This window comes from Musca vetustissima, unplaced genomic scaffold (assembly GCF_032173495.1).
Source record: "Musca vetustissima isolate MV318-11 ecotype Yass unplaced genomic scaffold, APGP_CSIRO_Mvet_v1 utg2180, whole genome shotgun sequence".
In the NCBI taxonomy this organism is placed as follows: domain Eukaryota; kingdom Metazoa; phylum Arthropoda; class Insecta; order Diptera; family Muscidae; genus Musca; species Musca vetustissima.
Genome location: NW_026887089.1, coordinates 875,587 through 899,507, shown reverse-complemented (window position 1 = coordinate 899,507; position 23,921 = coordinate 875,587). Strand labels below are relative to the sequence as shown.

General features: G+C 33.8%; 1 protein-coding gene across 1 annotated transcript; it reads right to left on the bottom strand.

Moving 5' to 3' along the window:
* Window positions 1-1,742: 1,742 nt before the first annotated feature.
* Window positions 1,743-18,302, bottom strand: LOC133334628 (putative uncharacterized protein DDB_G0290989). Its single transcript, XM_061542941.1, has 4 exons — window positions 18,070-18,302; window positions 17,258-17,356; window positions 14,316-14,450; window positions 1,743-2,075 (listed from the first exon to the last, which is right to left on the bottom strand). Exons 1-4 carry the CDS (start codon window positions 18,295-18,297, stop codon window positions 1,743-1,745), a joined length of 795 nt encoding a protein of 264 aa, XP_061398925.1. The 5' UTR covers window positions 18,298-18,302.
* Between the last annotated feature and the right edge of the window lie 5,619 nt (window positions 18,303-23,921).

Sequence of the window (23,921 nt, the reverse complement as noted above, 5' to 3'; positions counted from 1 at the left end):
AACATTCCATCAACTATATCGACACAAATATGACAACATAGCTACAAAGTATCCTTAAAAATGTCTATATGTAAATGTGTGTGTATGTGTATATTCTCTGTCTTCATGGCTACCTTTCTTTGATAAATGTCCAGAACCGGTTTTCCATATTTATTCTTTCATTTAAGGTCACTTCGTAATCATTTAACCCTTTTTTCCCACACGAACGCATCTTGGGCGGCGATCTTTACGATTTGTGTTGAGTCCCTTAATGTATGCAAGGACATTGCAAAAGGACACCTCATTTCTTACACAATAACAACAACAGCAATGACACATCGAAAGTTCATCTTCAAAGATTTTCCCACTGATAGTTAGATCAGTTCGGTTGGACAAACCGGTTTGACCGGTCAAAGACCAAGAAAACCAAATCAAGCAAACAAATATATGGCCAGGGCATATGCAAATGAAAGCATCTTCGAAATGCAACGGACAATGTTTAATGGTGCTGATGAGCCAGAGGCTAACAAAAAGGACATTAAATTATACACAAAAATATAAAAGGATATTCTATACCACTGGAATTGTTCATCTCGAATTGTAACTTTACACATATATAATTGAAGATTTAAAATATTGAAGAAGATTTAAAATAGAAGAAAAATAATTTACAAAAAATGTTTGTTGTTGTTTTTTGTAATTAAAGAAAAGTCCTTATTTTTGATAGCGGGCACGATAACACCTCACTGGAACATCGGAATCCTAAAATTCCAACGGTGTTAGAAAGAGTACATGACTGGCTCTCGTATGAACTAGGATTATTGACTTCGCTCTAAAATTAACAAAATGGTGGACCTTTGAAAAAATATTTTTGGAAAATCGCCGATTTTTTACCAAAACCCAAGTTAAAAAATAAGGAAGATCTTCATCGATTGGCTTTATCCTAGTTCATACGATAGCTACATACTCACAGAGAAACGTGTAAAAATCGATTGGGTTATTAGTTTTTGAGTTATCGTACCCGCCATTCGCAAAAAAATGTTTAGAGAAAAACGGGTTTAAAGTTTGAGAAGCCCTTCAGCCGTCACTTGATGCTGACACAATAAATCGGCTATATCTTCAAGAGTTCTTGAGATTTTCATTTGGAATTTTGTAGGCACATTCTATAATTAGTGTAGATTCGAATTATATCAACAACATTTTTGACCCCGAGAATGGTGGGTGGTCCCCTTAATGAAAAATCCAGCCATGGATTTTTACAAAAATATCTATGTAGGATTTTTATCTAAAAAAATCAAAGATCTTTAATAAAACCCCGAATTTTTCTAGATTTTTATATGATTTTTTTTCTTTATTAAAATTATAATTTGAGTATTGAAAAAAAAAAATAGTTATGAATATGAACATAAAAGCATGGTCAATTTCCTAAAAAATGGGCGCATGCTTTTACTTAAATATAAAATATTTTTGTAATGAATGATTTCTAATAAAAACGTACACAGTTGACATAATGGTTTCGAATAGAAAATAAAAACACATGATATACATATTTAGATAAACAATTAAAAAAAAAAACATTTCTAATAAATAAACAAATACACAATATGATATCATTGTTCGAAAACAATATTTTGTTTTTGATTTTTTTTTTTAAGAAAAATAAAACACGAGTATTAGGAACTCGTTCCTACTCCTTCCTCCTAACTAAATTCGTTCGATTTTTTTGTTGTTTTTTTTTATTTTATTTTTTAACGATCTCCTCCCTAATGTTGATATTGTGGCTGATATTGTTGTTTCAAATTGTAGTCCTGAGCCTTAACAGCCTGGGCATGGGGACGCAGCAGTCCTTGGTGTTGTTGTTGTGGTGGTGGAGGTGTGGGAATTTTCACAACAATATCGGTTGGCTCACGAATAACTTCGGCTTTGAAACCTTCTTTGGGATCGGCAGTGTATTTGACGGTACGAATGAAACCATCCGAATCGACGACTGAGTAACTGCCCTTGATTACGCCACCATCGCGCACCTCCTTGCGATTTTGGTAATTTGTGAATTCATCATCTTTGACATCGAATCCAAATTGATAGGAAGAGTTTTGCTGTAAGGAAAAAAAGGATTCATTAGGAACTATAGGTATTACAAAAATATGGTATATATATAACCAAATATTATGTGGTAAAATTTTTAAATAAAAATACAAGTTCTCATCAGGGCGAAATAAAAACAAGTTATCGACCTTTATGAAGCCACATTGCCCAATATGCCCGATGAGCCGCTTAACCAACGGCGAAACGCGTCGCATAATGGTGGGTAAGTAGGTTCTTCTCCTGGCTTTCCTTTTCATTGCAAAACTTAGATCATTAGCTCGAATCGAAAAATTATAAATAACTCACTTAAAAAATATTTTCTGAATCTATACTAATAAAAAAGTAAAGTGATTGACTGACTGATTTAACGATTCATCAACGCCCAGACGAAACGGCTGAAGCTAGAATCTTGACAATTTGTGTGAGGTTCACTCTTGGTCCAAAGGTGACATATAAGGCTGGGTTTTTGGAAATTCGTACTAGAACGGTACGAAAAGTACTAAATGTGATACCATTTGTATTTGGCGAACATGTGGAGCTAGAACTCTGAAATTTGGATTGGTGGTCGTTGATGGAGTGTAGGGTAAATGTACCAAAGAGTTTTTGGAAATTCGAACTATAACTATCCGAAAAGTACGAAAATGTACTAAATTTGGTACAATTCTGTAGCATGTGAACGGATAGAGCTAAAAACTTGGAATATGGAATGCAAATTAGGGTCGATATAAGGAGAGGGTTTTGAAACCGTGTACTCACGTGTACGTTAAGTACTATATGGTACTACATTTGGTACAAATTCAGCTTAGAGGTACAAACCGAGCTGGAATCCTTAAAATAAATATTAATATTATCGTCGTAGTATAAGATTGGGATATGTACGTAGTTTTGGAAATTTGTTACTTATGTGTACGAAAAGTACTAAATCGTACTATAATTGGTACAACTTGGATTTGGGTGAACCGATAGAGCGGGAGCAATAAAATTTGGAATCAGAACACTGTAGGGTTGTAGGTTTGGGGTAAGGATTAAGTTTAAGAAATTAATACTTATTGGTACTAAATCGTACTAAATTTGGTACAATTTGAATTTTAGGTGAATCGATAGAGCTAGCATCATGAAATTTGAAGTCAGAATCACTGTTGAGGTGTAAGATTGATTTATGTAGGAAGTTTTAGAAATTTATACTAATGTGTACTAAATTTGGTACAATTTGAATTGTGAGTGAACCGATAGAGTTCGAATCCTGAAACATGGAATTGGAATCACTGTAGGGGTGTAGGATTGGGGTATGTAGGAAGTTATAGAAATTTGTAATAAGTGTACTAAATTTGGTACAATTTAAATTGTGGGTGAAGCGATAGAGTTGGAATCGTGAAATTTTGATTTAGGATCACTGTGGGGGTGTAGGGTTGGGGTATGTAGGGTATGTACTATGTACTAAATTTAGTACGATTTGATTTGTGGGTGAACCAAAAGAGTTGGAAACCTGAAATGTGAGGTGCAGAATTGGGGTATGTAGGAAGATCTGGAAATTGGTACTACTATGTACTAAACTTAGTACAATTTGAATTGTGGGTGAACCGATAGAGTTGGAATCCTAAAACATAGAGGTAGATTTCTGTTGCGGTCGGAATGGGTGTGTAGGGTTGATATATAGATGTAGATTTGAAAAACGTACTAAAGAGAACATATGTACTAAATGATTCTAAAATTTTAATAATGGTCGGTATAGGGTTTAAATACATCCCACATTTGCTAACGAAGTAGCGGGTATATGCTAGTAAAGTATAAAGGTATAGATTTTTAAAAAAAAATATTTTTCGACCAAATATGAGTTCTAAGTTTTTTTCAATGAAATATCAAGGCATACATTTTTATACCCTACACAACTATGTTGTCAGTATACCGATCGTCATATCTCGACTAGCTGAATCGATCTAGACATGTGTGTCCCTCCGTCCGTCTGTCCATTATAATTTGTAAACACGATAGAGGCCACAGTTATGGAAAAATCTTCCCGAAATTTTGGCCATTGAAGTCCCCTATTGTTTTTAGTAAAGATCGGTTAATATTTAGGGGATAATATGGACAAAAAACTTTTTTTTGTCTGATTTTCTGGTCCCTCCAGAGGCCGCAATTATGGTTCAAACATCACGAATTTTTACTTGGAGAAGAGGATCGGCCCAAAGAATAAGCATGCCTGTTTTGATAAAGATCGGTCAATTTATTTAGTGGGTCAAATGACTTTTGTGTACAAAATTATAAAAATTTGTATTGTATAGCGTATATATTTACCCCTGAAGTTGATAGACCCGAGAAATTGATAATATATCCAAGAGGACTGGTTGACCTTTAAATTGGTACCAACTACATTCTCGTACGTACTCGAATGCGGGAGTTGCATTTAAATATTTATAGGTGCTTACGTAATCATATATTATTTCGTAACCCATTATCGCACGAGAGGGCGGAAATATAGCGCTGATCGCTTTGAAATTTTCCATTAGGGTCCAGGTATGGTCAAGGACAACGCCTATAATTTTCGGTGATGATCAGATAATAATATTGAGATGAAGTAGACCGAAAACTTACTTTTTGTGTTTTTTCGATTCGATCTGTAGGCCAAAATTAAAAGCCGAACATCACAACACAACCTACGGTGAAGGGAATATGGTCAATTAATTAGAAGGGCTGTACTGAATATTAGTAATATTCGGTGACCTCTAGTCGGTCAAGAGGGTGCAAATACAGCGAAATATTTTCCATGCTCCGAATATGGAACCACAGAAAGTTAGATTTTCGTAGAAGTTGTGTAGGGTATCATATGGTCGGCCCCGTCCGACTATACGGCTCCGCTCACAGGTTTTTAATATTTATTATAAAATATCAAAGCGTAAACCCATAGATTTTTTTTTAAATTTTTTATTTTCGTATCATTGATGTGTTGTATAATGTCCATCTGGCCATGTCAAAAAATGACAAATTACTGTAATTAGACTCCCTTTAGTCATTTCTCGAAGTAAATCTGTCTCCAATTACTGCAGTTTGCATGCAATATAATTATGTCACAATTCCAACCAGATGGCCGGTCTTTCATAAAACAAACTTATTGATTTCTTTTTTATTAATTTTTACCTCCACTGGCCATGTCCGCTTAATGTTGCCAATGTTCCGGTAATGAATAGAAAGTAAACGCATTAATAAATTTTAAATTTGAATGAAAAAAGAAGGCGTTGGTTAAGTGACACACATGTCTGTTTGTCTGTCTGTATGTACGAGTGCATGTGCGAGTGTTCAATTTGATAACTTATTTTTCTCTATTTTGTATCGTTATCCCACATTGCATAAGAAAAATGATTAATTCAAATGCCGATATCTAATTGCGATCAGAGGCGGTCGTAAATGATATATGTGTGTGTGTGTGTCGATGTTTTCGTGTTTGTCTCAAAGTGAATGTCTTAACTAATGTGACTGACGACGTCGTACGACTGGCATGCTTTGGTAAATTCTCAATTCTCTGTGGCCGTCTTAGCCGTAGCTTCGTGGTCTTCATATTATTGCCATAAATGTTTGGCGTTAAGGAATGTCCAAATGAACGGCCTGAAATAACTATCCAACACCCGGCAAGCAACCACCAGCCAGCCAGTCAGTCATCCACCTAGATTCGTTGTAGGCCATAACGAGAGTGCTAGTTAGATCCAAACAACCATTCCTCAATTCATAATATCTAGAGCTATGACTTGTAGGTACTACAGCTTCAAATTTAGCACACAACACGCATAACATGCTTGTATCTCGCTTATGTAATATATAGATCATATTACATAAGAAACGCATTTTTTCGCAATAACAGCATGGCTTGGATATGCCGTGGCAGCCAGCCAGCCCGCCAGGTTTTATTACTGTGGCCAAAAACAAATATCAAATCTTTCTTTCTTTGGAAGTTAAGAAGTTAACAAAATAACAACAAAAACTAGTCCATAAACCCAGCAACAACAACAGCAAACCATAACATTTATGAAAGTTGTCTAACAAATTTTTGACAATCTAAGTGATTGCAGCAGCAGCTACAGCGGTGTTAATGGCTTTGCGTGGTGTGATATTTATATGGGCCACATAACACAAAAATTCTGAGTTTGAAAGGGATTGGTCTGATGAATAATTGTTTGCTTTGTGGCGTGATTGTGGAATTTTTGCCGTTGTCGTTGCAAAAAAATGCGTAAAATTTGTTTAATTTTCCATTAAGAATGCACAGACGTCCTTGAAAATAAGATACGGATTTCGAACACACCCTAAGCGATTATGGGAATTTGTACATTCCATTTTATCATAAATTTTGTGTAGAATGAGACACATAGCCATTCCTCTGAATAATCAATAAAAAATGCAATTTTGGAAATGTTTAAAAAAATGTGACTGAATTTATTTTTCTTCAATGAAAGGAAACTTTATGTTATTATTCAAAAAAAAAAAAAAAAAAACTCAATAAAAATCGGATTACTTTTAAAGTGGAAATAACCTTCGTTCCAATATGTAGTATTTTTAATTCCATTCGATTTTTTTATTTGAATCGAGCTCTGACATCTCTGATAAGATACAACAAAGAAACAAGCAAAAATTAGTTGCTCGCGAATTTATATCGAATTTTTAGTCGGAACATAAAGTATTTGATTAGCATTAGGAATAGTCGAAATTCATTTAAATATTTTAAATTTATTTTTAAGGTATTTGTCTAAGTGAGACAACTATCGATGATACATCAGAATTTCCTCTCAATTGATCCGGAACGAACTAGTTCAATGGACAAATTCTGCAAAAGGAAAAATCGGAACTAGTTTCCGTTCATCTTGTTCTATTTTGCTCACCAAGTTCCAATCGTTCATTGAGATCATCTCTTATTAACCGTTGTGTATAAATGGACGATTGAACTAAAATTAACTTTGGAAATAAATGGCCTAGTTCCTTTTGTGGAGGGAATCGAAAAAGATGGATCTGCTTGATGAACGAGATTACCTAACTCTAACATTGAGTGTTTATTACTCCAGCTCCATCCATAGATTCATTTCAGAGATAATATAATGTTTAAGCTTGAGTGAGCTTCGATGGTTTACACCGAGAATACATCACAAAAATATGAAATTTTGCTTACCCTTTCTTTGAAAGCCTCGTTATCCAAGTCTGTACTTTTATGCTAATTACTGAAAACTCTACTGGAACCAGATTTACACTATACGGAATTTGAAAAAGTGAAATAAAAAAAACTTTGCCATATGTTTTGTATTCGGTCATCTGTCAAATTTTATATAGTAATTTTTCTCATGGTTGGCAACATTGCACCTGCAATTCAAGTATAAACCATGAACCATGGCACAATAAATAGGTAGTCCATTTGGCGCAGCTGATGTCTCGATTAACTGTCAAAGTGCGTAATTTATACTTGAATTCGATGTGCAATGTTGCCAACCATATGAAATATTATAAGGAAAAATTTGACAGATAATCGAGACAAAAACAAAGGTGCAATGAACCATGATGCAATAATAAGGTTATGTATCAAAGCAAAAACCTTTGTTTTTGTATCGAACATCTGTCAAATTTTTCCCTTTAATATTTCATATGGCTGGCAACATTGCACATCGAATACAAATAGAAATTACGCACTTTGACAGTTAATCGAGTAATCAGCTGCTCTAAATGAACTGCCTATTTATTGTGCCATGGAATTCAAGTAGAAGCTATGCACTTCGACAGCTAATCGAATAGTAAGCTGCGTTAAGTGGACTACCTATTTATTGTGCGATGGTCACAATAAAAAAAAAAGTGTTACACGCTATTGGAACGTTCTGACATAATGTAATTTTAAACTTGAGTGAATCGTATCTCCCATTCAATACCTCGACATCGCAAGGTGGTACTTTCATACAAACGTTTGAAATATCAAGTGGAACTTGATTTACAATATACTGAATTTAAGATGGAAAAAATCGTTGTCTTATATCTCGTCGTAAATTTGCACCTGATATTCAACAACATATTAAACATTTGAGATCTGTCAGTACAATATAGCTCTAAAGATGAATTTACATCAACAATTTAATTTGAATTTCTCGATACTGGGACATTTAATGCATACTGTAAACGTTGCCAGCAGTTTGTTAAAGTTTTACTTCCATACATGAGCCAATCTAGTTGAAAATTTCGTGTAAATCGAAATGAGTTCCAAAAAGGTCAATGTCAAAGACATAAAACCTTACAAACTAGTTGCAATATCAAAAATGCCTTTCTCTTGTATCTCGTCGTACATTTTCACCTGAAATTTCAAGGATAATTGAACTCTAATAGAGAATATAAGACCTCTGAAGTAGTATTAACTTTTCATTCCTTCAAGTATAATTGCTGAAAATATTGTATTGGAAAGGAACTAGGCGATTCATTTAGTTCCATAGTTTCTTTTAGTTCAATCGTTCGAACGATTGGATCATAAGGAACTAGGTGAACGAACAAGATCAAAATGAACTTTGATATACGAAAGAACTGAACCTGGTACCGATGCTTTCTTTTGTGTAATAGTTCCTTTTGGAACTTCTAAACTTATTGACAGTATCTTGGAATCATCCTGATTTGTTGAGAAAGGGCTTTGCATTGATCAACAATTGTCTATCAAATATTTGACTTCACTTTTAACAATAATCTTCCGCGATGATCTTTAAGGGCCAGAAATCGATTTTGTAATATTGATGTTACTATTATCTTAATTTGTTTGATGCATTCGAACAATTAATCATTAAAAATTGTTTTTATCTGACAAAAGAAAAATCAATCAAAAGTCATTTGTTTCGGTTTTGAAGCTATCACATCAATTATCGAAACCATTAAGATTTTTTTCTTTTTTTTAATACCAAAAAACATACAACAATGCATTTGAAGTTACAATAAATCATGTAATAACATCAAACTACTCCTACAAACGTAGTTTGAAGGTAATAATAGGGGGCGCTGCAGGCACCAAGTCAATGATGACGATGAAGATTTTCTTTGGCATTTTTTTCATCTTCTTCTTTTTCTCCTTCTTGAAATTACTTCAAAAAGGTTAACAACTCAAGGTTATTGATCGTTCGCTCGTATTTCTCATTAGACCTATTGAAAAATAATCTGAAAACAATGAAATCGAAAAGTTTTATGAAGCGGCAAACAATGAGAGTTCGATTTGAAGTCCGCCAACCAGCCTAGCCTAAATGAATGCATTGGAACGGATGAATGGAAATACAGCATGCCGATGAACATGCAAGAGAACGAGAAACCACCGCCAGAATTAGATGGTAGGCCCCACCAACCAAAAGTACGATCAGAAGGCCGAACGAATGGTTATTCTATGAGCCTACATTGTTGGAGTTTTTTCTTGTTGCAAGAAACAGCATTCAAAACTCTCGCTTGCTTGCTCTCCTCTAAACTGGGTTAAGGTAGTTGTTCTTGTCAGTTTGGCATACCACCATTGGGTGCAGCCCAAAAACATCATAACAATACCTCCTCAGTTTAACATGATGTGATAGAATATTTTACACTGTTCATTGAATACAAATTAAGTTGTCGAGTGAAGTTTCTTAGTCTCATATTTACATAGTTTCGGAAATGTAATCTCAATCTCATGGTTTGCATGTTTTCGGTTCAATTACCACCAATGAATGGATTCTGTCAAACATAATTACAATTTTTTGATTGTCATTCACAACGAAATGATTTTCAAATTCTTTGGAAGTTTTTGAAGGTATTTTTATTGTTTGACAAATTGTCAAACAATTTTATTTTCAAAAATAATTATTGTAAAATATTGTATTGGAAATTAGGATTTTTATTGAAAATGGATTTCGCGTTGGCCGGCAAAAGTCGTAAGGGGTACGGCGAACGTTTGAGTTAAAAGGTATTTTGAGACTAAATGAATTTCCTCGTTCTCGAAAGATCAAATAATGCATTTTCGGTCAGTTCTGCAAAGGGAACTAGGGAAATTCATTTAGTTACATAGTTCAATCGTTCATTGGTACACGTCAGTTAATTGGATTATGAATACAATAAATAAGTAGTCCGTTTAGCACAGCCATGATGCAGTAATAAGGTGATGTATCAAAAAAAACTTTGTTTTTGTCTCGAACTTCTGTCAAATTTGTCCTTATAATATTTCACATGGTTGGCAACATTGCACATCGAATTCAAGTAGAAATTACCCATTTTGACAGTTAATCGGAACCATATATAGGAAAGAACCGGAGCTAGTGCCGATCGTTCCTTTTACGGAATAGTTCCTTTGAATCACTTATTGAGAGTGGAGAAGTGTGAGACACTATCTTGGAATCATTCAGCACAACCTTGACTTTTATCATTATATGAGTTAGAGCTGTCGAAGACAAGAAAATAGGCGCATAATGCGAACTAATGTGTATGAATTTCAGCCTCCTGGATCACAGCTGGAGAATGACAACTTTTAACGTATGCTGATGATAATACCTGGACAAGTGTAATGTGATTTTGAAATTTCAGGCAAAATGAAGTGCTATGGTACTGTCCTATGCTGTCGAAGGTCAAGAAAATAGGCAAATACCACTCGAATTTGCCCAATTCGACAAAAAATGATGTTTCGTAGCATACATTGGACCCTGTTAGTCTCATCTACTTCATTATCCTTATTCTTTTTTAACCCCACTGTTCAATCAACAAGAGTGCTAACGTTGTCACATTTCAATTTGACCAACAACTGGTTATTCATGCAGACAAGCAAATGAAAAGTGGAAAGGAAGCAATAACAAAAATATAACGAAAAACAAAGGCCAAATAAAAAACCATTTCGTGTTTGATCGTTTTCCCATTAAAATTGTATCCATGCAAACATATTCACACACCCGAATATCCGTACACACATTGCATGAAAATGTATAACCAATCAATATGCATTTCCGTACGGAAGACTAACAAAAACAACAATGAAGAAAGCTAAAACAACAACATGCAATGAAACGAAACGTTTGCAACAAACAGCATCTGATTTATTGTTGTTGCCTTGTTTGTAGTCAACAAGGATTGGGATTGCCAACTTTATTTTGGAGAAGTTCAAAGAAGACTTCTCTTATGGATAAATTGATCGACGATGACGCAATAATAAGGTGGTGTATCAAAACAAAAATGCTGTTTTTATCGATCATCTGTCAAGTTTCATCTAGAAATATTTCTCATGGTTGGCAACATTCCACGTCGAATTCAAATAGAAACTATCATGATGCAATAATAAGGTGATGTATCACAACAACAACCTTTGTTTTTGTCTTGATTATCTGTCAAATTTTTCCATATAATATTTCAAATGGTTGGCAACACTGCACAACGAATTCAAGTAGAAATTGCCCACTTTGACAGTTAATCAAGACATCAGCTGCGCTAAATGGACTACCTATTCATTGTGCCATGGAAACTATGCACTTTAACAGTTAATTGCATAGTCAGCTGAGCTAAGTGGAGTACCTTTTTGTTGTGCCATGGACATATCCATGATGCAATAATAAGGTGATGTATCAAAACAAAAACCTTTGTTTTTGTCCCACGACGATGTGTCAAATGTTTCCTTATAATATTTCACATGGTTGGCAACATTGCACTATGCATTTTGACAATTAATCGAGACATCAGCAGCGCTATATGGACTACCTATTTATTGTGCCATGGACTTATCCAAGAGGAAAGTTAGGCGGTCTACACACTATCACTTTAGAATGAGACTCTTTCCCACATATTGCTTGTTTGACAGTGTGGCCAACCATGAAAACATGATGGAATAATAAGATGATGTATCAAAACAAAAACATCTGTTTTTTATCCGTGAAATTTTATGTAGTAATATTTCTCAATGTTGGCAACATTGCACGTAGACTTCAAGAAGAAATTCTGCACTTTGACAGTTAATCTACTAGTCAGATGGAGTACCTATTTATTGTACATTGTACACAAATATTCATGGCTGTTGAACAGTCAGAAGAATCTGAAATCGTCACTTAGAAATCGATAAAAAAAAACTGAAAGTCCAAAATTACATTGTGTATTCGACTATAATCACGAAAAATCCTTGACTATGGTTTGATCTAAGTAAAGTTCTTCAATTGTATTTTCTACAGAAAATATACGCCGTCTCCTCTATGAAAATCGCCACCTTTGATTATCTTTCGTATATAAATATTCAAAGACAGAACGTCAAAACAACGGATGAGAAGAAAACTGAATGCGTAGATGGAAACACATCACAAATACTATATAAAGTGAAATATCAATCTTGTAACTGGAAAAGCCTATGCACTTAAACCCAAGTATTCAAAGAACATTTTCAAAAATGTCCAAATACAAAGTCGAAGTTGGCTTCTGTCCTTATGTGGGTTATGTGCTGTTGAAGGTCAAGAAAATAAGCAAATAGCTATGATTCACATTTTATTTAAGAAGGATCTTGGCAGCATGGCTAGAAAATGTTAGGCGGACCTGTGGAAAGAAATCTTAATAGGTACAGGGAAACACTTTGTAAATACATCATCAAATGGGAACCTAATCTCGAAAATGTTGGTTTGTGGTTTTGGCTTCTGTCCTTGTTTCGGTGGATTAAGTCTAAATCGAAAGAAAATGTTGTGTTTCCGAAGATACAACTCTAGTAATATTTTAATCTTAATCTTAAATTTGAAGAATTTCATTGTGGCTAAGAAGGATCTTAGTATCAGATATATCTACAACGTCGAACATTTTAGCCAAATCGAAGTTTTCATAGAGTGGAATGCGCTTAATTTGAACTCTAAGAAGCCTCCTCCCATTGGTGGGTCATTGAAGAATAAATTTTATTTAAAAAATCTAGAGTTTGAACATTTCAAAACGATTATGTTCATTGGAACTATTCCGAAAAAAGAACGATGGAAACTAGGTCCTGTTCTTTAGTTCATTTTTCAATTCCATTAACTTCGAAACTATGTAAACAAAAAAATCTGAAAGACAGAGATTCATGAAATATAGGGAGAAAAGGAACTAGTTCCTTTCTAAAAAAAGTAACAAGAAACATCGATCTGCTTCGTGAACTAACTATACGGCTAGTCATGGAATTTGATTTGAGGGAAAGTATTGTCTTTATGATGATTTCTTAAATGTTGGAAAATAACATCCATGAATCATCTCCAGTGAATCATCTCCAGGAGAAGACATCTCCTTTGTATATAAAGAGTCGACGAATGGATATAGGATTATTTTTTCCTAAGGGAAATATCATCTCCGATTAACTTTTTTTAAAGGAAAAATAATTTCCGATACGGTTTTTTATTACATAACTCTTTTTCCGACGAACTTTCCTTTTCGTTAAGTGGCAACTCTGCTATAATTGAAAATTCATTGATGATAAATATTTTGTTGTTGTTGACTAAAATCTGCCTACTTGTCTGACAACCCAGTTGCAATGCAATTACATGAATGCTGACTGCCAGGTTGACTAGCTGGCTGGATGGCTGCTGGTAACATCATCAAAGTTGCAAAGCACATGCCTGACGTAACGTAGTTGACTGTTTTGTTGTTGTTGCTTTAGTTTCATTCATTTATTCGCTTACATTTCAATTGGTGTTAATGACCTTATATTGCCATCGCTGTACGATCCGGCTATGCGCAAGTGCAGTGGCGGTGGCACTAAATCATGTAATATTTGAAATTTCTTTTGTGTTTATGTATTTTTGTTTTTTCTATTTTTCCTCCACCCGTCCGTCCATTTGTCCATCTACCGTCATGCAATGCAAACTGGCCAAAATCGGCAAATAACCATACTCAAAAAAACAACTAACATTGTTGGCCTTTAACATGAAATAAAGTTCAGCCAAGAAATATTAACATACAATGAACGGGATAATAACAAAAAACAGAAAAAAACTCAATTTAAAGGAAGTCTATTTGGTCTCAACGTTTTATGAGAAATTTTCGGAAACAATGAAATTAATAAACAGGCCTAAGTTCAAACAACCACTTAAAAAAAACTGTGATTTATGTTGACTGCATTGGGAAAACAATGGAGTTTTTTCTTATTGGAATGGCAAAGAATGAAAGGAAGTTGGTTGGCACATAATAATTGGAAGTTGGAAAAAGTGTGATTATGGAAAGAAAGTATCTTGTTATAATTTGGGAGGTATTGTCAGTTTCTTTTGGAAAGTATTTAATTTTCTAATTGAAAAAAGTTAATTTGCGGATGGATTTTTACTTACATCTTCATATTCCTCTTCTTCTTCAACTTGTCCCTTGCCCTTGGGTCTGGGTGCTTGATATTGCTGTGGCACAGCCTGTGGTCTTCTGGGTGCTGGGGCAACAGCTTGTGGCTGACGATAGACTTGTTGTGGCGCCTGGTATTGAATCTGAAAAATGAGAAAGGATAAAAAATTTAATAAATCGTATATTAAAAGTAATGTAAAAATTTTGGATGATATATCGAATATCACACAAGTAAAAATTGTTTTTCAGGGGTTTTTTTTATGCTAGACCTTCAAAATAAATACAATATGTCGGAACATGTTGAACATGCATTGAAAATGTTCTAAAAATCCGAGCTTCCAATTTGAATTAAAATTGCTTGTAATACATGGACATGGATTCGGACGTTTATTGTCAATTTGAATCAAGTGTAGATAAAGCCCTTTTGAACACTTATTGAATTTGTCATAACATACATTCGTATTTTGGTTGGTTTTTGATGGAAAAACTAAACAACTTGAGCAAAAATTAAAAAAAAAATGATTTTAATCAATTTCTGTATAGTAGAATATTCGGAAGGTACAGATTTCAACTGCAGGGCCATCAACTAAAGGAATGAACCATGATGAAAATAAGGTTAGCTATCAAAGCAAAAACCTTTGTTTTTGACCTAGTTTTTCCTTATAATATTTCATATGTTCCTTTTGATCGGAAATAGATTTGAAATTAATCGAACTAACTGTGCTAAATGGACTACCTATTTATTGTGCCATGTACTCAACTCTACAAATTCTTGTCTAAGTCCTGCAATAATGCACGGCATCGTGGAAGAACAAAAATTAATAAAATAAATTAGAATTACGACAAATTCATAAAAATTTTTATAGAGGAAAAAGATTGTCAAAAAATAAAATTATTTGCCAATTTTATTTGTCTGCATATTTTACTATATTTTAAATTAATATGCCAATGTCAATTTAACCAGGATATTGATATTTATCAAACGCTAATTACCTCCACTTAGCATTTAATTGAGCTGTGTGTGAAAGCTAATAAATTTTCAAACATTTTAAAACCCCCAAAAATATGGCGTAATGTAAAATGTTTTCTACAATATCAAGTTTAACCACTTAATTCCAAAAAATATTTACAATGTCTTCAATTGAAACGTGTCAATCAATAATTAATGTGTCAATATTTTTTTTTTAACAATCAGGAAAATTGAAATATTTATTCGAAAATTAAAATGTCCGTTTGTAAACCAAATGTATATTTAATTTTTTCATAGCTTTGGTGTAGTTGCAATTTCAATATGCTATAAAAATATTAACTCTGAAATTCAACTTGGAAAAGTGTTGTAAACTAGTTTTTAAGTGGAAACAACATGGATATCGTATTTTAAAAATCTACTATTTATGTTGAACTATAAAATTATATAGTTGCAAAAAAAAAAAATTAACATTGAAAAGTATGCAAAAAAAAGTATTTTAAAAAAATGTGGAACTGATACTGTTTTCTATTTATTTTCTTTTTTTTTAATTTTGTTGAACTATAAAATTATATAAGTGCAAAAAAAGAACAAATTAACATTGATTAAGTGGCGCCCAAATGCAAAAAAAAAAATTTAACAAGGAAATGTTGTGATAATGGGCGCCAGCAAGAAAACCAGTTTTTAAATGGAAACACCATGGAAAGAGTGTTTTAAAAATGTACTCTTAATTTTGAACTATAAAATTATATAGTTACAAATTAACATTGATAAAGTGGCGCCCAAATGCAAAAAAACTATTTTAACAAGGAAATGTGAAACTTATAATTTTTTCACATAGCAAACAGGGATTTTCATATAATAAATATAGTGAATGTCTTGATGTGGGCCTCTTGTGTAAAGGAACGAATATTTAGTTAAACAGGGATCTATTTTTGTCTACAGTCCACTGAAGATAAGAGATTTCTTTTGTTGAATATGTGTACACTAGAATATGATATTGCCACGTGTGTTATGTTTGGGTGAGATTATGGGGAGTAAACTACCCTACCGACTGATGTGAGATAAAGAAATGTATGTGTCCACTCCATGTGTTATGTATTCACTCTCTCTCTCTCTCTTTCTTTTACACAGTAGTCTAAGATAGATTAAGTCATATTATCATACTTAGTTCTTAAGCAACAATTTTTATGTTAATAAATTAGTGTGCACAAAGACTGTAGACCTCGCGTAGAATATCCGTGTCAGCTATATATATCCCCGTTTACATAATTATTAGAATAGCTGAATGTAGACTATATGGACTAGCTGAGCGAATCTTTGCAAAGGAGCCAAAGAAAGTGTATACACAAGCTGAAGAGAACTTATTTAAACGAGTTTCGAAATCATTGTATTGAGCTTTACAAAGTTTATACAAAGGTAAAATAGAAGGTATAAGACTGGCTGGCTGTTGTATAAAAATGAGATCTTCTTATAAACAATTTTCGCTCAAATTTGTATTCGATGATAAACTATATTTCGTCTAGTTCGGTATATAAAAACATGGTAAGTTAAGTGAAAGCTTTTTAAGTCCTTCTTGTGAGCCGTCCGAAGACGAACTGAGTTCCTCATATTTATTTTCCGACAAAAATCCGTAGAAGTGGATCGTTTCGGAATGAACCAGTTCGCAAAAGAAAAGTTCGGTACTAGGTACGTTTATTTCGTTCATCTAGTTCACTTTTATCCTGTCGTTCTTTTCCCCTTTTTTTAGTTCCTCTTAATCCCATCGTTCATTTAGATGTCTTCGTTCATTGACCGAATTATTTGGCGTGTACCAATGAACGATTGAACCAAAATGAACTATGGAACTAAATACATTCAATTAGTTTCTTTTGGGCAGCAAACCGAATAAAAAATGGTAAAGCTTCGATATTTTCCAAAACTAAAAATCTGAAATTCTTTCTAATTTGCTGGCCAAAAAACTTGTCTTACCTGTTGTGGCTGATGCTGAGGTTGATGTTGTAAATATTCTCTGACGGCAGGAGCAACATAACCCTGTTGTTGCTGGTGCTGTTGTTGAGAGGCGCGGACCTAAAATACACAAAACAAATTAAATATATATAAATTAATTAAATATATTAATATTTAAATACGGCTATTTCGATTTTCAAATAAATTACTTGAAAATACTTTCAATATTTCATTTACAATTCCAAATTTAATTTGAATAAAATTTGATTACAAATTGTAAATGTTCTTATTTTAAATTTCTATTTAATTAATTTCATATTTTCAATGCTTTAACTAAGAATGTATCCATTCATTTAAAATACCGAATTATTATTAAATTAAAATTAAAAACTTGTATATTTGAAATTTAAAATAAATACAAATCTATTTTGAGTTTTAAATAAAGCAATTCGAAATTTAAGCAATTCTTTTACTTGTAATTCGATATTTCGTATCAGTTTTTAAATCATCACTTTCGAAATAAATTTTATAGCGCATTTTGAATTGTTCAATTGTAATATACATTATTTGATTTAACATTTTTTTGATTACAAATTTTAATTCATAATATTTTAAATTCTTTACTTTAATTTTGTTCATTACATTTTAATTCAAAATATTTTTTCTTATCATTGTATTTCTAATTTGAATTAATTCAATAATTCAAACAATATCCTTTTTAATTTTCATATTTCGTTTATGAGATATGTTCAAATTATTTTTTTCTTTAATTTTAAAATATTTTGAATTATATAACGAAATTTAAACTTTTTTCAAATATTAATCGACATTACTTGTTCTTGCACATTATCCTTGACACGCAACTGTTGTCCTGGCGTTATATATTGCTGTGATTGTTCCGAGTTTTGTTCATAAATTGGTGTTGCATCACCAGCAGCTCCGGTCTGCTGCTGCAGCTGTTGATAGTATTGACGTAAATAGGCTGGATCGATTTGCTGATGTTGCTGGGCTCCGACATGGCCGAGCACGGCCAATGTAGCAATTATCACAAATGCACGCATTTTAATTTTTTTTTTATTTTTAATTAAAATTCGAATTTTCTTAATTTCCTTTCAAAGCAATAGCCACTGAACTAGTTTTGTCTCTCGAAATCCTTTATAAGGTTAATACACTATTTCCAACAAAATTGGTCTATTACACACAAACGCGTTTTTCTTGTTTTCGATTTCCGGCCGTTGGTGTTTCTTTAGACGTCCTCGTTAAAAGCGTTAACAACGGTATCTGCAATAGTTTGACACTGCAGTCCAGGCTTTTATAGTTGCACCTACTTTTGACAATGGCTCAGCGTTTGTTTAATGGCCACCTCCTCTACTTCTTTTTCAACGTATATCTATATTCGATTTGATTGTCCCCCTCAGTTTGTTGCTGTGTGTGTGTGTTTCTGTTTTGGGGGGGTTTATCATCAAGTTTTTGACTCTTTTGCTCTGCGGCCCGTCTCTCGGAAGAGATCAACCATCCAACCAACAACAAAAATGAGTTCGTTTTTAAGCATTTGTTGCGACTGCTGCAGTTTTGGATTTTACTTACCATTGTTTTGATCAAATTCTCTTGTTGTTGTTCCTGATGCTTTGTTTGATTCAGACCTGGTTAACAACATAAACAGCTAATCGTTGTTGGTTGGCAACAACAATCATTACATTTTTTCACTCTCACTTTCAATGTTGCACGTACATTTTGTGGATATGTGTGTGAGTTCGTACCGCAAGGAGAAAAAAATTAATTTCCCCTCCACAAGTGACGTCACTTAACCGGTTAAAAACCTAGAGAGTGAGAGGCATACAAACAGATTTTGCGTTTGGTCTGAGAGTTACATACTTGGGGGAGTTGGAAAACTAATGTATTGATGAATTTTTGTTTATTAGAAGACAAAAGATAGACTTGGACAGTATAGGTTTTTCATATGTCTACATCCAACTCCGAAGTGCAGGGCACATCAACTTCAATCGTTGATGTTATCGTGTTATCACTTGTCCATGACGGATGACGCAACGTATCCATTCTGCTTATCCCTTAAAACGTAGATTATTTTAAATAATATTCTCTAGAATATTATTCAGAGAATAGTATGGATTTTTAAGAATATATGCCTGGATTTTTATACACTCAGCCTTATGGCTAATGATACGGTGAAAATGTACCTCATCGAAATATTGGTGTTTCAGAAAATTTGAAGTCGATTTAACCATGTCCGTCTGTCTGGCTGGCGGGTGCGCACGATAACTCTCGAAGGAAATAATCGATTTCAACCAAAATTTGCACATCTTAATATTGTTTCCAAACTTAGTTTAAGTTCGAATATGGGGTATGTAGGTCCACTCTTTCTGGTACCTCCACCACAAAATGGTCATAATTGTGCTAAACATTAATTTTATAATAACATGCAAACGGGCTATCCGAATTTAACGAAACTTTATACAACCTGTTATCTTTACCAAACCTAAATCCAGTAGGACGATGGGACTCATTGGTCCACTCCTTCTGGTATCTCCCCCACAGAGGGTCAACATTTTCAATATTTGTCCGATTTGAACCACAACCTATTACCTTTGCACAACCGATTACCTTTACCATGCCTAGATCAAGTTTAAAGATTGGACCTATTGGTCCACTCTTTCTGGTACCTCCTCCACAAAAGGGTCAAAATTGTACTTAAAACTAATTTAATAATGGATTTTCAGATTTGAATGGAATTTCAGATTTGAACCAAACCTTGCACAACCTATTATCTTTACCAACTCTACATCAAGTCCGAAAATCGGACTTGTACCGGACCACTCTTTCCGGTACAACCCTTACAAATGGTCAATATTTTATAAAATTTGTTCAACATTAAATCTGAAACCTCTGAAACATATTTCTTATATATCGCTAATAACAAAATCTATATTTAATTCCAAACACCTCCGCAAACCATAGGCAGGTTTTCATTACGGACTATTAGCGTGGATTTCCTGGATATCCCAGCTAGAAGAGTGGATTTTTTAATGATATGTTCTAGTGGATATTCTAGCTTTAGGTGTGGATTTTTTACATTTTCAAATTCCCATCTATAAGTCTCTCTTTAGCATGTCCATCAAGCTCGTCAAAAGATGTTCCCTTTAGCTCGTCTATAGAAACCCCCTTTCGTTTCATAATTGTATGTTGTTTTTGTATTGTGAAATATTCCCATTATCAGGAACTTGTCATTGTTTTGGAATTTGATCAGCCTGTCTCTAATCCAGGAGTGTATGTTGCGGTTAGTTCATAACAATAATAAAACAATAACATATTGAACTCCACTCTCCACAATGAATATTCGTAAACAATTGAACGCTTTTGATAATTGAATAATAGATATTAAACACAATCAGTACGTACGCAGTACTTCTTTTATTGTTGATACAGTTCAACATTTTTTTTGATTAAGTAACTATCCACCGTCACAGTAATAACAATACCCTCAACCTAAAAAATAATAATGCTAGCCATGGCTACAATTAGATATGTTACATACATAGGTAGGTACGGGTGAATATATCCCATGTTGTACATACATGTATGTAGATAATACAGCGTATATTTGTCTTAAGGAGATCTTATAGATCACGTCTCCACAAACCACAATTAAAAGCATCACATAACAAACAAACATTTAAATGATTGCACATGATTCGTCGTTGTTGTCATCGACGTCTTCCAACAGTGGCGGTGGCTATGATGACTCTTAAATATTATAGCCAACAGCAACACCGCGGCTTAGCCACCAGCAACAACATAAACCTCCACCACCAACAACAACCATAACAATAGACACTGACGGCGATGACGATGACTAACCATAAACAAATGTAAATGAATATCGGCAATTATATGTCGTCCATTATTTGTGCGAGTGTGTACGAGTCGGTATCGGCTGTCTGTCTGGTCTGGTTACTAAAGGTGTTGCTGCGCATGCGTAGATGCATGCGAATGGCAACTGTTTAGTCAGTCGTCGGTTTTGTTTACTTCGCCAACGAAATATTCTTTGACAACAGAAACAAAAATTAGGTCAGCCCTCAATGTGGTTGGCAGGCAGATAAGAAAAAAAACAACAGCAACAAAACCCTGAGATGTAATAAATAGCGTATCAATTACAATTACGAATGAGTGTGCATAAATGAAATATTAAAAAAATGATATATGGAGATTGAAAAATAAAATTTGACTATGAAAAATATAAAAACAAAATTATATAAATATATCTTTCATGTGTAGTTATGTTTGAAGGTTTGATTCAAAGTTTTGTTGCACCTATATTCAGAATTAAAGAGATTGCCTTTAGACGACCCGAACGGTTTCCAAGAGATGAAGAATAGTTTGTAGGGAATTTTTATAGACGCTTTGAAGGTAATCTCTGTGAGTGTCTACAAGAAACAAGAAAAATCCTCACTATCGCAAGGATAGATAAAAAAAAAATATTGCCAGAAAAATTTTAAAAAAATGTAAACTAGTTTTTGAATATTTAAAAAACCCAAGCTTATAATTGATGAAAAAATAATTCAAAATTACATTTGTCATTACATTTGCAGCCCCATAGACCCAATGGTGTATGTATATTATTGATCAGAATAAAATTCTATGTCTGTTTATGCATATCCGTATGTTTGTCTGTCAGTCTTTTGAAATCGCAATAGATTTAGGATGCTTGATATTGAATATGGAATATTTCGGCCCACGTTTTTGTTTAGAGCCCATATGGGGGTCATTGGGTGTCAAATCTTTGTACCATAAATGTGCCAGTACATAGCCCGACATTTCTGAAGGTCCAGCAGGTCATTGTGGCGGTTATAAAAAGTTTGTCCCTACCCACTATGGGCCAGAGATTTAATTTTTTGGCCAAAATTAGAGCAGTAGGTTTATGAAAAAAAAAATAGACTGAAATTTAAAAAAAAAAAATAATAATTTTTAAGAGTTTTATATGCGAAACTTTTATTATTATCTTTATATTACTGATATTTTTTCTGTTTAATTGACCGTAATTTCCAGTTAATATTTTGACGCATCCCAATTTTATATAACATTTTTCAAGTATAAATAATATTCACAACCAGTAAGCGGAGCAGTATAGTCGGACGGGGCCGACCATTTGATACCCTACACAACTTCCACGAAAATCTAACATTCTGTGGTTCTATATCCTGAGCATGGACAATATTTCGCAATATTTGCACCCTCTTGACCGACTTGAGGTCAACAAATATTACTAATATTCAGTACAGCCCTTCTAATTACTTGTTCAGATTCCCTTCACCGTGGGTTGTGTTGTGATGTTCGGCTTTAAATTGTGACCTATAGATCGACACGACAAAAACACAAAAAATAAGTTTTTGGGCTACTTCATCCAATATTATTATCTGATGAACACCGAAAAATAAATGCGTTGTCCTTGACCATACTTGGATCCTCATGGAAAATTTCAAAGCGATCAGCGCTATATTTCCGATCTCTAGTGTGGTAATGGTTTACTCAATAATATATGAATACGTAAGCACTTCTAAATATTTATGTGTAACTCCCACATCCGAGTACATATGACAATATAATTAGTATCATTTTAAAGGTCAACCACTCCTCTTGGATATACTATCAACTTCTCGAGTCTATACTCTTCAGGGGTAAATATAAACGCTATAGAATACAATTTGTATTTAATTTTTCACATTTGACTCGCTAAATATTGACCGATCTTTCTCAAAACAGGCATGCCTTTCTTTGGCCCGATCCCCTTCTCCATGTAAAAATTCGATGTTCGGGCCATAATTGCGCCTTTGGAGCGACCAGAAAATCAGACAAAGATTGGCATTCACCCCCTAAATACTAGCCGATTTTAGCCAAAAAATATGGGTCTTCATTGGCCAGAACTCAACGTACATGTCAAATCTCGTGAATATTGGTCCGTAACTGTGACCTTTATCGTGTTTGCAAATGGACAGACGGACGGACGGACACACATGTCTAGATCGACTCAGCTAGTCCAGATATGACGACGGGATATTTAAAGGTGGGTCTAGGACCAATATTTCGCGGCGTTACAATCTCTTGGGGCTGCACAAAGCTATAACACCCTGCCAACGTAGTTGTGTAAGGTATAAAAATATGTAATTTTGAGCTTTTTCGTCATTTGTAAATTGTGACCCTCAATGTTATAGAATTTTTCTGGTGTAAAGCTCAAAGTCACCAGATCTCAAATATATAACGTTTTATCGGCTCTACCTGAAATGGACTTTTTGCCAAAAAATTGGATTCCTGGTCCATAGTGCGGCCGAACTTAATGACAAGTAGAAACATGTTTTTAAATATCTACCCTTGTTTTGGAAAACATTTATTAAAAAATAAGAATTACATATTGGAAATCCTATCTTGCTTCAGATCGTCAGATAGTTTATAAGAACTCCTGGCTTCAGCTCTATAGGTTCCATTTCCTTTAAGAATACTCTTTTCATGTGGTCTATAAGGACCCTACAAATCATTTGTAAGACTTCTTATTTGACATACAATTCGTTTCAAAGAACCCACTCCCCCTTCTGATCGTTTATAAAGACCCGTCATATCCAGCTCGTCTGCAGAAATTCCCTCCCGTTCGTTGTTCTCTTTTTATATACATATT